General features: G+C 41.7%; 1 protein-coding gene across 3 annotated transcripts in view; it reads right to left on the bottom strand.

The window, feature by feature from the left end:
• RPRD2 (regulation of nuclear pre-mRNA domain containing 2) overlaps positions 1-16,174 on the bottom strand; it is a 49,434-nt gene that overhangs the window by 12,066 nt on the left and 21,194 nt on the right. For all 3 annotated transcript variants that reach the window (XM_073323258.1, XM_073323257.1, XM_073323259.1), the window contains exons 3-5: positions 3,602-3,702; positions 2,046-2,123; positions 599-651 (exon numbers count right to left, since the gene is read on the bottom strand). In XM_073323258.1, the coding sequence (XP_073179359.1) occupies positions 599-651; positions 2,046-2,123; positions 3,602-3,702 (232 nt within the window). The remainder of the gene's footprint in view (positions 1-598; positions 652-2,045; positions 2,124-3,601; positions 3,703-16,174) is intronic.

Genomic DNA, 16,174 nt, shown 5'->3' with positions numbered 1-16,174 from the left:
CAAAAGCCTTAGTGCAAATCCAGTTATACTGGCAAAAAATCCATTTGCCAGTGTAGCTAATTCCATTCATGGAACTGTTCTAAGCTATAGCAGCAAAATAACGTTTGCAGTATAAGCTGCATCTCCACTACAGGGGCTGCAAGTATAAATCTACCAGTAAATACTTAAGTGTATAGACAAGGCCCTAGTAAGTGTTCCTATATTTAAACATACATTAAAACAATAGGCAATCATATAATCAAACACATTGGCTACAAAAGCGACAGCAGTTCACTCCTCGCAAGAAGGCAAACTGCTTTCTTGCAGCAGATAACTCTAAATGGTGTGAAAGAATTAACTGCCTTTACTAACTACCTCCAATCCCTAGCTCTATTTCCATGCCCTGTTTTTAAATAGCACCAGCATACACGATGCTTTACAGAACAGGCTGCAGCTCTGCAGAGTTTGCAGCCTCAGGGCATTGTGGGCACTATACAATAATGAACAAATCAACTTCAACACAAGCCCCAGTGACTCTTGGCTATAAACAAACTAGTCATGTAACTACAGTCCAAGGACAGAGGTTAATGCAAAAGATGTTTTCACTGGTTAAACTTACTCTGAATTCAGCAACAATCTTCGACTTTAGAGCAACTTTTGGATTTGTGGATGCTGTTGGTACACAAACGTGTAAAGAAATTAAGATATCAATTACAAGGATTAAGTAGAACAAACACTCAATACTGCCTGCAATCAAAATTCAGAAGAGACTGTTCTCTTTCAAAAACCTTTTAAACACACTTCTATGCAAAACATACACAGGATGCCATTTCATTATATTTCCCCCTCCACACAGATGTCACTCAGAGTTCTATCTGCCTTTCAGACACGTTAGAAAGCAGAGCGCTATGATTCAGAAGCCAACAAGTTAGACTGTGGAGTTCCTGTATTATATATGCACTACATAAACAGTTACTGTGAAAGCCTTTTCCAGTTCTATTGTACATAAATGTTCTTGTAATGGTTCATTCACTAATCTTGAGTGCTAGTTTATAATTCTCTGAAGAGTTCCTGAACTCTAGACATAGAAAACTGACCCTCTGAGTTTAGTATTTCCTTGGGATGACAGATCACTTACTCCTTTACTTGAACTAACCAATCTCCCTCCTAAAGATTTCCCTGCCCTTACAATTATGTTCTAATATCTCACTTTGCGATTGAGAATCTGAGGAGAAAAAATATGGAATCACATTTCATGAGCTCTAAATCCATTTGTTATTAAAAAATAGCAAAGAAATGTGCAATAAGATGATTAAATAAGAAATGCTAACTCCCTTGTCCACTTTTGTTCTAGAAAATGATTTTCTATACATATTTTGTGGCCGAATTCTTTCTGGTAATCCAAGATTCCAACCCTCCTGCCCTCTTTTATTGTCCTCCTAGTCCCAATAGTCTTAGCATTCACACAGAGTGGCATGTATCAAGTTTTACATCTAATGTTCCATCATCTTGCTTTCTTGCCAACTCAAGGATTTTCCGTATTACAGTTATTGCAAGGTTAGAGACTGATATATTAGAAATGTGGTTCCAGCTAGCAAGCTGTACTCCTGATAGTTTTGAACGATGATTCATTAACTGCACTGCCTCACTGTAAGTATTCCATTTATCCTATAATCTAGTTTGCTGTTGAAGATGTATTCCTGAACTTGAAGGGAATGTCCACCATGTTTCACTGTTGCCAATGTACATGGTTATCATGTCTGTCTTCTCTTCATCTCTGAATATTCTAAAGCCAGTTTTCAAGAAGTTCCACCAGATCTTTTCTCTACTGTTCATAACTTTTGCTCTTTTAAAATTTTATTCACATTTCATTCCTTAAAAAGTGATTTTCTAGCAGCAACTCCTTGGTGTTTTACACATGTCAGTAAGGAACTTCACAAGCCTGGAAGACACAGGCTTGCTCATACTTTAGGCCAGGTACTTTGCCAGTTTTGCACTAGTCTTTCTTCTGTTCCTCAAGAAGGCATTTTTAATATTAGTTCAGGTAGTTCACATTGTTTCCTTACTTTGAGATTTCTTCCACGGCTTATTCGGTTGTTTGTTCAGATTTTCTTTCAGCTGCTTCTGTGTTTTGAAAGTGGTACCTGGAAAACATTTCATTTTTTGCAGTCTGGCATTATGGGATTCCTTTAAAGGTCTCTGGTTTTGGTGTCATATGGTTGCATGGTAAAAGATTAACAGAAATTTGTTTTAAAATCCACAAACCAACTTCCCTAGATGAGCTGTTGAATGCCCAAGACAAACTAAGTTTACTCAGGAATACAGCAACTTCTATGACAGACATTCTACTTTTAAAGCAAGTTTCTGTTCACCTTTAAAAGAACAGAGGATTCAGCAATCACAGAGATTGACACAATTTTCTCTTTAAACTTTTAGACAATGACTTATTTATGTCTGGCCCAAAAAAAGCAAATAGGAAAACACAACACATTTCAGGAGAAATAGTAAGGTATGTTGTTTGGTAGTTTAAATGAGCAATTACTTACCCGATGTCTATATTAAAAAAACATGCATCCAACTGAAAAGTTTCTTGCAAAACAGTGTAATAAGAAATATTTATTAAATCAACTTTAGAAGTGAGCTGAATTTTTTTTTAAATTACGAAAGCTGTATGAGATTCCAAATCATTAACAGAATACATAGATTTCACTTTTATAGATTTGTAATGTTCAACTGAAAGTCTTTTCATTCACCAAGAAGCAAGTACAGTGTTTTGTATTTCTCAAGTAACAATTACTGACCCACAATCACATAAAGCCACATCTAAACCAGCAACAGAAAAGCAGTTTTCACTGTCAATAACGTAATCAGGGAAAACAAAATCATGCACTCATCTCCTTCACACTCAGAAAGAACAGATTTTCCATTATTTAGTTTTAATGTGCATGTTGCTTTCAGTTAATATTTGGAATCTCGGGATTTTTTTAAAATATATTTACATGAGTGTCTGAGGACTTTTTAACTATTCCGTACTCTAGTTAGTGTTTCCATATTTTTTTTCAAATATGGTAGATGTTTTACTGATAACATTCAACCTTATTACTATAATCTACAGAGAGAAAATGGAAGAGATTATTTTTACTATTATTATTCCCAGATGGAATTTTAGTATCAACTGAAGTTTTAGATGTAAAGTCGGAATGTCCCAAAACCTCAAGGTAAAGGGGTAGAGCCAAGGACACAAATTCCATACAGTTAACAACTAGCTTCTGTGTAGGCATGATGCTCAGAACTCCTTTAGGATGAAGAGTCACCTTAAACATAATATACATTTTCTATCAACTAGTACAACTGCAATTTACACTATAGCTAAAAATTAAAGGATTTAGTATTGGCTTTATTTAAATGGAAGGATTGTCCAACAAATAATTATCACAAAGCTCATTCATATTAACCTACTAGCTTTCCTTTTTATTAATTCCTGAAAATGCAGAAAGAGCAATGAATGCATTTAAACAGTGATTAATGAATGTTTTATTTTATTGACTTCAAACTATTTAACGACTACAAGTACATACTAAATTAGCTTATATGTTAAGAAAGGCAAAAGATAAAGACTTACTTAAAGCTTCTTTTAGTGCCACAATGGTTTCTTCAGGGTATACATTTCTGTCTTCCCAGATTTTAAAGATTCTTTCTATAGATTTAGAAACTGATGGATCCCTGAAAAGAAGGGCATACAATATTAGTGTATTTTAACACTATAAATTTCCATTATTCTGCAATGGAAAACTATATGCTAGAAGTGTAATCCCAGTGCTAAAGAAAAGCGAATTTCTAAAAGATCTTTGAGATATGTCAGTCTGTCTGTAGGTAAGCCCCAATTCAACAAGATACCTAAGCACACAGGTAACTTTACACATGAGTAGTCCCATTTAAGTCAAAGGAGCTATTCTTATGCTTAAAATTATGCATGTGCTGAACTTGGGTTAGAGAGGTTAGCACACAGAAAACTAGCAATTCTATCCTGAACACGATAAGGTATTGTCCACATGGGAAAACTGCCTGATATAACTATTATGGAATAGTTCCCCATGAGGACACACTAATCTGGAATAAAAGTGACTTTTATAGAATAATGAATTACTCTGCTCACAAAATAGAGTAAAAATTCCAGAACAAAATCACTTTTAATCCAAAAATAGTGTCCACGTGGGACTTATTCCAGAATAGTTAAATTACGTCAGAATAGTAATTCTGGAATAGCTATACCAGTCAATTCCCTCCATGTAGGCACGGTCTGGTACCATTATTCTCTAGAGCAGTGCTACTCAAAGTGCTGGTCCGCGAGCCATCAGCTGCCAGTCTGTGTGCACATTGGAAAAAACAATTGCCGGTCCCCCACATCAGATAGCTTGAGAAGCACTGCTCTAGAGAACTTTAGTCTCAGATCACATATCCTCCTTTCTGTGCCCCTAAGAACCAGTCAGTTTTGGAGATTTTGCAGTTCCACCATCAGGAACACTGATGTAGGTGCGTAGACATTTTATCCACAATCTCACAAGATCAATTCTTTCTCAAGCCAATTGTCTTATCTTGGTAACTTGATTAAAGGGTAAATTGATAGGAAAGTGAAATAACCTACCTACCCACAAATAACTACTCTCAAAGTATACAGATACCACACCTGAGTTAAACTCACACAATTCTCACTATTTAAGTTGTCTCATGGTATCTCTTGTACATGTAGCACGATCAGATCAGTCTGGGCAAAAATACAGTCAAATGTAAAATTACTTTTTGATTCAATGTATTTTGTAATACACATTGTAAGAAAACCCTACGATGCAAACTGAAACAAACAAAAATAAAAGAATGTGAAATAGACAATTACAAGATTTTAGGGAGCCTTTAGTGTTCCTTAAAACTGACACCTTCCCATTTCTCATAAATGTAAAGGCCATCTTTTAAGATTCAGGTTCAAATTCTGTCAAAAGCATGCCAGGGGCACCTGTTACTTCAATAAAAGCCCCATTTAAGTATCCAAGGGCTGAAGTGGATACTTAATCCAGATCTTGAAAAATCTACTCCCTCACGGTAAGTGGAAACCTTTCCCAGCTGAGTACCACCAACTTCTGCAGAACAGCACTCTCTCTTTAAGTTTTGTGGCCCTTACAGTTGAAAAGACAACTTTCCAAATGTGAACAAAATATTAATCTAAATCAGCAGACAGACACCTCCAAGGCCTCCCCAAATTGCAAGCAGACTGACATTAACTGTTTCACAGAGGCTTTCCAAAACTCTGTGGGCCACAGTGAAATTGTCAAGTATTGGCTAAATTTCTTTCTGCTGCTGTTTGTGGGAGTTTAGAGAAGCTGCGTAAATATATGTAGGCACTGGACCTGTTAACTAGGGAGAAGGAACTAAAATACAGAGGCTGGTCAGGGACAGATTAACAAAGATTCACACCAACACACTTGCAAAAGCTAGAGGAGTTCTGGGGGGAAGCGGGAGAAGACCACAAGAAGAAATGCATCTTCTCTTTTCCAGCAGCAAGAGAGCTCGGAGGGGGAGGCGTCAAATTTCAGATACCTTATTAGTCAGAGGTCACAGAAATAATCTAAGCAGTCTCCTCTTTGGAGGGAGAGGGGATTGGCTTGGTTTTCCACCTGGGATGCTGGGGCCCTTCAGTTTAACCATCTGGCTATTGTATTTGGTAAATTTTTCTAGGAGACGGGCATGGATGGTTGAGATCAATGGGATAAATTTTAGTAGTAGTATTTCGAACACCCTGGGGGAGAAAAGGGACAGAAAAAATATAGGGAGGGAGTTAAAGAATAACTACTTCGGCAAAGAGAAAGATATAAAGGGGTGGTGGAGAAAGACAGAAAACAGACCCTTTAAATAACTGAAGAAAGGCTACACCAGTATGTATTATAAGATGGAAAGAGTAGAGTGAAGCTCGGAAGGGAACAAAGGGAACGCAAAAACAGGTAGAGTAAATTACATTTTTAGAAATGTACTATATAAACTAATATGTTACAATTAAATACAGCACACAAACACAGCACATAGCTGTTATGTTCCCTTCAATGACAGTAGAGATGGCTTGGAGGCCTAGGTATTTTTCTCTAAGGCTAGTAGGCTAAGTCTTTTGGCTAAAGTACTGAGTAATTTTTTTTAAGCCTTAAACTTAAAAGTTGCCCTCTCAGTGACCAAACTGAGATAGCAGGAAGGTGGTCAATGCTGACAGAATTTGCACTTTGAAGAAAAGCACCTGCGATTATCTTAATTTTATTGAATACCTGACTGAAAATATACAGGAGGCATTTTAATCAGGTTCTGAAAGACAAAAAGAAGAACTTCACTTTTTTCTCAGATTCATGAACAATGATTTCTTTAAATTATGTTCAGCTTTCTAGAGAATTCAGTTTTTAGCAGCGAGAACGCTTCAGACAAAACTTATGAGAGATGGCTTAATATATTGACTCTGCTTCTTCAACAATGACATTGTGACAGATTCCACATTGTTATCAAGAACTATCAGTTGACTCAATGTGATCTGGCTTAACCTGGCCAAGAATCCAATGTTAACATTTAACAAAAATAAAGTCACAGATTTGTCAAGGCCATAAGAAGTTTAGGAGGTCTGGGCCCTCCTCTGTGAGCACAGGAGGGACAAGAATTGGGAGCTTGAAGCCATGTGAAAGGAATAAATTGCTCTCACAAACAATACTGAGATTTATTTTCTGCAAATTCTCTACACCAGAGAGAAAAATAGGAATTAACTTTAAATGTTAATGGCTTCTCAAGATCCATCCTGAAGCTGTGGTGCGGGCTGGGACTAGACAGCACTCTCTAGGGCTATATACAGACAAACTTGAAACAACACACCCAGAAATAAAAATCCCTCCCCACCCGCCACAATTCCTTGAATCAATACAAAAATGCAGGGATAAACAAAGAGTTCCATAAACAACATGGGGAAAAGAAAAACAAGTAGTAGCACCTAGTCATCAGTCATTAGCCACTACAGGGAGTACTATTCCTTTCAAAGTAGCCTTAATTAAAGATCATGTACACAGGCTTCAATGACAAAACAGTAAGAAACCTCAAGTGGCAGCATACGAACCTAGGGCCTGCTCAGCACCTACGTAAAAGCAATTACCCTAGAGAATTTGAGAGATGAGAATAATAAACTGCCTAATTGGAAATACAAACTAATATCAAAGGAACCTTAGAGGCACTTCGCACCACAGCATCTCTCAAAGCTCACTGTAAGTCAGTTAAATCCTACACTCATTACAGAAGTCAACCCACCTCATATTTTAAGATACTCTGTCAGGCAAAACTCTGGCAAAAGGAGTAGCATGGGACACAGTCTATTCAACTGATAACTGGTATATCTAACTCAACAGGAGTAAAAGTTAACCTACCGCATCTGATGAAGTGAGCTGTAGCTCACGAAAGCTTATGCTCATATAAACTGGTTAGTCTCTAAGGTGTCACAAGTACTCCTTTTCTTTTTGCGAATACAGACTAACATGGCTGCTATTCTGAAACCTACCGCCCTTGGACATTGTAACTCAGGGTATTGTCTACACTACGAAATTAGGTCGAATTTATAGAAGTCGATTTTTAGGAAGCAATTTTATACAGTCGATTGTGTGTGTCCCACTAAGAGCATTAAGTCGGAGGAGTGCGTCCACAGTACCGTGGCTAGCGTAGACTTTCGCAACATTGCACTGTGGGTAGCTATCCCACAGTTCCTGCAGTCTCCACTGCCCATTAGAATTCTGGGCTGAGCTGATGGGGCAAAAACATTGTCACGGGTGGTTTTAGGTACATGTCGTCAGTCACCTCTCCCTCCATGAAAACAATGACAGACAATCGTTTTGCGCCTTTTTTCCGTGAAGATGCCATACTGCTGTCAGCAGACGGTGCAGTAAGACTGCTAACCGTCGTCATCCACTGCTTCCGCTGCAACTCTGCTCTCCTGCAGATGACATACCACGGCAAGCATGGAGCCCGCTCAGCTCACCACTGCTGTTGTGAACATTGTAAACACCTTGCGCATTATCCTGCAGTACGTGCAGAACCTGCAAAAGCAGACGAGGAGGCGATGACAGTGAGATGACGATAGCGATGAGGACATGGACACAGACTTCTCTCAAAGCACAGGTCCTGGCAATTTGGACATCATGGTGGTAATGGGGAAGCTTCCTGCCATGGAATGCAGATTCTGGGTCCAGGAAACAAGCACAGACTGGTGGGACCGCATAGTGTTGAGGGTCTGGGATGATTCCCGGTGGCTGCGAAACTTCTGCATGCGTAAGGGCACTTTTATGGAACTTTGTGACTTGCTTTCCCCTGCCCTGAAGGGTAAGAATACCAAGATGAGAGCAGCCCTCACAGTTGAGAAGCGAGTGGCAAGGGGTACTTTTCAATGGTGCTGCAAGCACTGATGGATCACAAGGGACGTTTCACCGACATCAATGTGGGATAGCCGGGAAGGGTGCATGACGCTCGCATCGTCAGGAACTCTGGTCTGTTTGAACAGCTGCAGGAAGGAACTTACTTCCCAGACCAGAAAATTACCGTTGGAGATGTTGAAATGCCTACAATTATCCTTGGGGATCCAGCCTACCCCTTAATGCCATGGCTCATGAAGCCATACACAGGCACCCTGGACAGTAGTAAGGAACAGTTCAGCTATAAGCTGAGCAAGTGCAGAATGGTGGTAGAATGTGCATTTGGATGTTTAAAAGCATGCTGGTGCAGTTTACTGACTAGGTTAGACCTCTGCAAAACCAATATTCTCATTGCTATTGCTGCTTGCTGTGTGCTTCACAATATCTGAGAGAGTAAGGGGGAGATGTTTATGGCGGGGTGGGAGGTGGAGGCAAATCGCCTGGCGACCGATTACGCACAGCCAGACACCAGGACAATTAGAAGAGCACAGCTGGGCGCCCTGAGCATCAGAGAAGCTTTGAAAACCAGTTTCATGACTGGCCAGGCTATGGTGTGACAGTTCTGTTTGTTTCTCCTTGATGAAAACCCGCCCCCTTGGTTGACTCACTTCCCTGTAAGCCAACCGACTTCCCCTCTTCAATCACTGCTTTCAGAGGCAATAAAGTCATTATTGTTTCAAAATCATGCATTCTTTATTAATTTATCACACAAATAGGGGGGAAACTTCCAAGGTAGCCTGGGAGGAGTGGGTGAGGAGGGAAGCACCGGGTGGGGTGGTGGATGAAGGGTGGAGGGAAGGACAAGGCCACACTACAGTTCAAAACTTACTGAATGCTAGCCTTCTGTTGCTTGGGCAATCCTCTGAGGTGGAGTGGCTGGGTGCCTGTAGCCTCTCCCCCCGCGTTCTTGGGCATCTGGGTGGAGGAGGATATGGAACTTGGGGAGGAGGGCAGGCAGTTATACAGGGGCTGCAGTGGCAGTCTATGCTCCTGCTGCCTTTCCTGCAGCTCCACCAGACACCTGAGCACGTCAGTTTGCTCCCCCATTAGGCTCAGCATTGCATCCTGCCTCCTCTCAGCATGCTCCTCCCTCCTCTCATCATGTTCATTTAACGCTTTCCTGGACTCTACCATTGTTTGCCTCCATGCATTCTGCTGTGCTCTTTCAGTGCAGGATGACTGCATGAGCTCTGAGAACATGTCATTGCGAGTGCATTTTTTTCACCTTCTAATCTGCGCTAGCCACTGGGACAGAGATGATAGGGGGAGCGTAGAAACATTTACAGCTGCGGGAGGAAAAAAGGGAAAGTAGTATTTAAAAAGATACATTTTAGAGAAGAAAGGGAAGACTATTTCACTCTAAATCAAGTGATTCACATTACATAGCACATGTGCTTCACCCCCCCATATCCCATCCACATGGCTAGTATCAGGGAAGATCCCTCTCAGCGAAACGCAAACAGCTCAGCATGAATGGGCCTCCCCACACCGCATGGCAAAGGCTTTTAGAGTACTTCCAAGAGAGCTTCATGGAGATATCCCTGGAGGGTTTCCGCTCCATCCCCAGACACGTTAACAGACTTTTCCAGTAGCTATGCTGGCCGCAAATAAACCCCAAGTCTTCAGGGCAAATTAATCATGAAACATGCTTACTTTTAAGCCCTGTATTATATTTACAAAGGTACACTCACCAGAGGTGCCTTCTCCGGCTTCATGGTCCGGCAGCCCGCCTTGGGAGGGTATTGGCTCCAGGGTGATGAACAGTTCCTGGCTGCCAGGGAGAAGGGATTCTCCGCTTGCCTGCTGTGCGCTATGCTCCTCCTCCTCATCCACAAAATCCTCATCCCTGTTGCGTGAGACTCCCCACTTGCAGGTGTCCACGGACAGTGGTGGAGTAGTGGTAGGGGGCCCCCCTAGAATTGCATGCAGCTCTTCATAGAAGCGGCATATATGGGGCTCTGACCCAGAGTGACCGTTTGCATCCTTTGTTTTTTGGTTGGCTTGCCTCAGCTCCTTAACTTTCACGCGGCACTGCTGTGTGTTCCTGTTGTAGCCTCTGTCCATCATGCCCTTGGAGATTTTGGCAAACAGATTGGCATTTCATCTTTTGGAACGGAGTTCTGCCTGCACGGATTCTTCTCCCCATACAGCGATCAGATCCAGTACCTCCCATTTGGTCCATGCTGGAGCTCTTTTGAGATTCTGTGACTCCATGGTCACCGTGTGCTGAATGATCAGCTTGCCACGCTGGTCAAACAGGAAATGAAATTCAAACGTTCCCGTGGCTTTTCCTGTCTACCTGGCCAGTGCATCTGAGTTGAGAGTGCTGTCCAGAGCAGTCACAATGGAGCACTCTGGGATAGCTCCCGGACGCCAACACCGTCGAACTGTGTCCATGCTACCACAAATTCGACCCAGCGAGGTCGATTTTAGTGCTAAACCCCTCACCAGGGAGGAGTACAGAAATTGATTTTAAGAGCCCTTTAAGTTGACAAAACAGGCTTGGTTGTGTGGACGGGTGCAGGGTTAAATCTACCTAACGCTCCTAAATTCAACCTAAACTCATAGTGTAGACCAGGGCTTAGTGATAGTGGGTAGTTTCTCAGGAAATGGGATGATGCATTTTCAATGTCTTTTGATGGGTATTAAACTGACAGGGAGAAGCTGGTTGGAAACAGACTCAGTTTGAGAAAGATAGTGCCGGTTTACATTTTAAGAGGTTATGATGGGATTATGCTGGGGGTCTTTGAAGTCTAAAGAAATCTTTGTAGAGTGATATGTTGAATCTCATCACTCATCAAACCTAGAAAGGCAAAAAATTGCATTCTTACAAATACAAGAGTTGGAGGAAAGGTCTGCAAGAGTATGTCAACACAGCAAAGAAAAACCTGTGGCTGGCCTGTGCCAGCAAACTCAGGCTTCGGCTCCAGCCTGAGCCAGAACTCTACACACCAGTAAAACAGCCCTACAGCTCAAATCAGCTGGCATAGGCCAGCCACAAGTTTTCCTTTGCTGTGTAGACATCCCCAAGGGTACATCTACATTGCAGTAAAAAAGACACAGCATGAAGTCTTAGAGCACACATCAACTGACTCAAGCCCACGGGACACAGCAGTGTAGACGTTCAGGCTCAGGCTGTATCCTGGACTGAGGCTCTCCCCCATTATAGGGTCTGAGAGCCCAGGCTCCAGCCCAAGAATCTACACTGCAATTTTTTGAGCAGCAACCTGAGTCCCACAAGTTTGAGTCAGCTGACTCAGGTCAGCTGCAGGTCTTTTACTGCAGTATAGACATACCCCAAGATAGGTAAATTAAGGAGCGGACAAACCAAGTTACCCTGACATACAGCACTGGGAGAGGATGGAAGTAGTGAAGAGTGAATTCATTTCCCTAATTTAGATACTGCCTTTATAGATGGTTTTATGGGTTTCCCCCCCATCTTTTATTAATATCCATATATGTTCTCCCTCATTTTCTTATGTAATTAAGTGTTTCTGCAAGTTCAATATTTTCCTTAATGTTGATGTATATGAATATTTTTGTTAGTTTCAACTTCCCCTTGTGGCCAGCTACATTCAACTATAAGAGAATGAGTAGCCCAACTATGATCTGTCCCCAAACTCACGCTGCGTTTAACCATTAGCCATCTGATAGTTTCCACTCTACCCGGAAGACACACAATATAGCTTATGGTGCTACTATTTTTATAACCACCCTCTTTAAGAACTACTTTGTTATGTGTAAATTCTGCAACTGACATGTCTGTTACAAGCAGGTCAAAAAGGTGCTACACTTAACTGAGTACAAGATGATTTGAAGGATAAATAGGGTTAAGCTGGCACCATCTGGCGAAGTGCCAATTTTAAATTTATGCTATGCTATCAATAAATACTACCTATATTACTAAAAGTGTTTAATACAGACATTTTATGATGCAGAAGTTAGACAGCATCTATTTTATTGCATTTTCATTTCTCTTTCATTCCTCTTCTACTATACAACATACGTTAAAGCTGTAAAATTTGACTTTTTGAAGTTAAACACTGCATTATTGAAATATGAAATTAGTTTACTATTTCTGATCATAGGAAACTAACATTCAGAGCCAACAGAGTTGTAGGAACAGCATAAATGAAAGGGACATTAATAAACTATGCCACTGCTACAATGATCAGAACCCCCTACAGGACACCTTTCAAGATCCATGGATCCTACACATGCCCCAATAACAACTATGTGGGTGTGACCAGACATTCATTACGCTCTCGAATGAACTCACACAGGAAGACGATAAAAGACAAAAACACTATCACTTTTCACAAAGCAACTACTCTATATCTGATCATCCTCATCCACAAAGGAAACTTGCACACTTCAAAAGGTTTCAGAGTAATAGCCGTGTTAGTCTGTATTCGCAAAAAGAAAAGGAGTACTTGTGGCACCTTAGAGACTAACCAATTTATTTGAGCATGAGCTTTCGTGAGCTACAGCTCACCTCATCGGATGCATGCCGTGGAAACTGCAGCAGACTTTATATATACACAGAGAATATGAAAAAATACCTCCTCCCACCCCATTGCCCAGCTGGACAATGGGGTGGGAGGAGGTATTTTTTCATATTCTCTGTGTATATATAAAGTCTGCTGCAGTTTCCACGGCATGCATCCGATGAGGTGAGCTGTAGCTCACGAAAGCTCATGCTCAAATAAATTGGTTAGTCTCTAAGGTGCCACAAGTACTCCTACACTTCAAAAGATGAGCCTGGGAGCTTAAATTCATTACTCTGTAACAATCTTTTTTCATCCTGACTGTGCGTGTTAATGGGCCTATGGGGTTTTAACAGGCCTCTACTTTGAATTGTCCCTTACAATGTGCTAACTTTTATGTTAAACAATCTGCTCCACCGTGTGTTTTCCTGTGACACTGGGAGTACCTTTCCCAGACCTGAAGAGTTCGGTGCAACTCGAAAGCTTGTCTCTCCCACCAACAGAAGCTGGTGCAGTAAAAGATATCACCTCACCCACCGTGTCCCAGTGAAGCTCTGCGTCTATAAAACTTGTGTCCTATTGGAAGGAAACATCATTTCTGACAATTCTATACTGCCACGAAGACAGGTACATCTGTCTGTTGAAAGTTTTACTCATTCAATTGCCTGGAGTGAATAACGTTTTTAACAGACGATTAAAATATAACTAATTATTATCATGGTATAGGTGGGAGAGTAAAGTTTGTGCCTGGGCTGGTAAATACGTACATTTTCATCATAAGAAAGAACCATAAATATTAAAATTACGTGCCCAAAAAAACATTGTTTATACAGAATTAAAGTAACCCACTGGTGCCTCATATCCTTCCAAAATATGGGAAGTTGGTAAACTTAACCCTCTAAAATCCAGAAAATATAAAGTTAAGGTACATACTAATCCTGCAACACAATCTTAACTGCCCCAGAGAGCAGGCAATAACCACTGGGAATGCTTCATTAAGTGATGAAAAGGTTATCCAATTACCAATGGAAGTGATGGATTCTCCATCTCTTGATGTCTTCAGATCAAGACTGGATAGCTTACTGGAAGATGCTTTCATCTATTACAAGCCATTAGGCTCAATACAGGAGTAACTAGATGAAATTCTCCAGCCTGTGTTACGCAGGAGGTCAGATTAGATCACATAATGGCTCCTTTTGGACTTTTTTTATCTATGAATATACAAAAAAACCCGCAGTATGAGGAAGGACTAAGAGAACATGCAATTATTTGTTTTCCACAGATTTGAATTCCAGCATTTATATGCACGCACTCCAGCTGCACCCACTTTATTAGGTGTAGCTGTACTGAACAGTGGGGGTTAGCTGAAGCAGTTTGGCAGAGCTGTGGCTGCAACATGGAGAGTTGCATGTTACCTTGAGAGAATAAGTGTGCCTCATTTCTGCACATAATTTTGTAGGCTGTGTCTTTAGCACTGCACAAGAGTGTCTTCTTGCCATGGGATTGTCACCAGTCTGGTGGCAGACATGACAGTGGTCTGCGTGGCTAAATGACGGACAAACGAAGGAGATGTCTCAGAAGGAATCCTTAAGGCAAGGGTGAAGGGGTAGTAACATTTAGTAAGTCTGAAGTGGAATAGGTTCAGCGTTTAAGTGCAGGCCCGATGCAGGGCCTCCTGTTTGCTATGCCTGACCTAACTCAAGATTTGTCTTAGCAAAGAGAAGCTGTAATACTGTCATAGAGTGCTCATTTGCTCTGTCTCCAAAGCATTAGGTAGCATCTGTGAGTGCAGAATGTTAGTACTCCTGTTACTGGGATTCTGGGACACTGCTCAGAGATGGCTTGAGTTAAGGTTTGGTCTACACCTATAACTTAGGTCGACCTAGCTACATTGTTCAGGGGTGTGAAAAAAATCGCACACACCCGAGACACATAATTAAGATGACTTAAGCTCTGGTATAGACACTGCTAGATTTACGGAAGAATTCTTCCATTGATCTAGCTACCACCTCTTGGGGGGTGGATTAACTAGAATCATGGAAAAACCCCTTCTGTAGCAAGTGTCTCCACTACGGCGCTGCTGCACCAGTGCAGCATCTGTACTGTAGACATACCCTAAATTAGGCTGCATTATAAGGGACGGAGAATACCTTAACTTTATACTTCCTGATTTTCAGAGGTTTAAATTTAGCCAATTTCCACATTCGGGAAGGACATGAGGCACCTTTTATATTTCCTTGGGTTTTGTTTTTTAATAATATCTCTGTTCCCGACCCCCTCCCCATGTACAACAGCCCACCTCTCCCCATCCACTGCCTCTGGCTCCTTGGTAACTATTACTCCATTGACAGAATGCACTGGCTGCCTGTCAGTCCCTTTATTGCCCCTGCATTGTCTCCCGTCTCTGTCTATCCAGCACTGCCTGGTTCTCCCTGCTTAGCCCTTCTCCTCACAGAGAGGCAGGTGTTAGCAAGGGACCCACAGGCCAAGGAGAGGAGATGCAGGAACAGTGTAGTGGCTAGCATGTAGTATGTGGGGACACTTTTTGAAGCGGGGGGAAGACAGAAAGAGATCTGGATGTGGGAATTTGTGAGGGACAAAGATGAAACCTCCCCAGCACAGCTCTGATTCCTTCTTTTTCACACATTCTTTCAAGTACTATTCCAACACACACAACTCCCCCCCGCACACACACACAATCCCTCATTGTTCTGATCTTCCATATTCCTTCCAAATTGTTCTGACTCCCCCCACCACTGCTCCAACATTCCCATCATCACAACTACAAGCTCTGATGACCTCCACACCCTGCTGCTCTGAACCCTCTCCCTCAAACACACAACTTTCAGCTCCCCAGCACCAGCTCCACCATCTTCCTTGTCACTCCATGCCCCTGTGTAAGCATGGAGGAGTTGCAGAAGGTGGTGTGGCTGTGAGGAGTAAGAGTATAATCTAGGGGCAGGAAAACGAAGATGCAGAGTCCTCATGCCAAATCTGGGACAAGGGTATCAAGCACAGGCTCGGCACATCCGTCTGCAGCACAGAAGCAACAGAGACATTTGAAGTGGCCCATTCATCTCAGTGAGTTGTCCTCAGATGACTGGGAACACCCCATGGAGGTGAGAATACAGCTTGAAACAATAGCTCAGAGAAGTGAGAATTATCCCATTCATCTCAGTGGATGTTCTTATCCCCTCTCCCTTGTACATGTAGTATCCAGGCTCTCACACAGGGGGC

The sequence above is a fragment of the Lepidochelys kempii genome, chromosome 24 (genome assembly GCF_965140265.1).
Source record: "Lepidochelys kempii isolate rLepKem1 chromosome 24, rLepKem1.hap2, whole genome shotgun sequence".
Lineage (NCBI taxonomy): Eukaryota > Metazoa > Chordata > Testudines > Cheloniidae > Lepidochelys > Lepidochelys kempii.
Note: the sequence above shows the minus strand (reverse complement) of the source record. Positions and strands in the feature narration are given on the sequence as shown.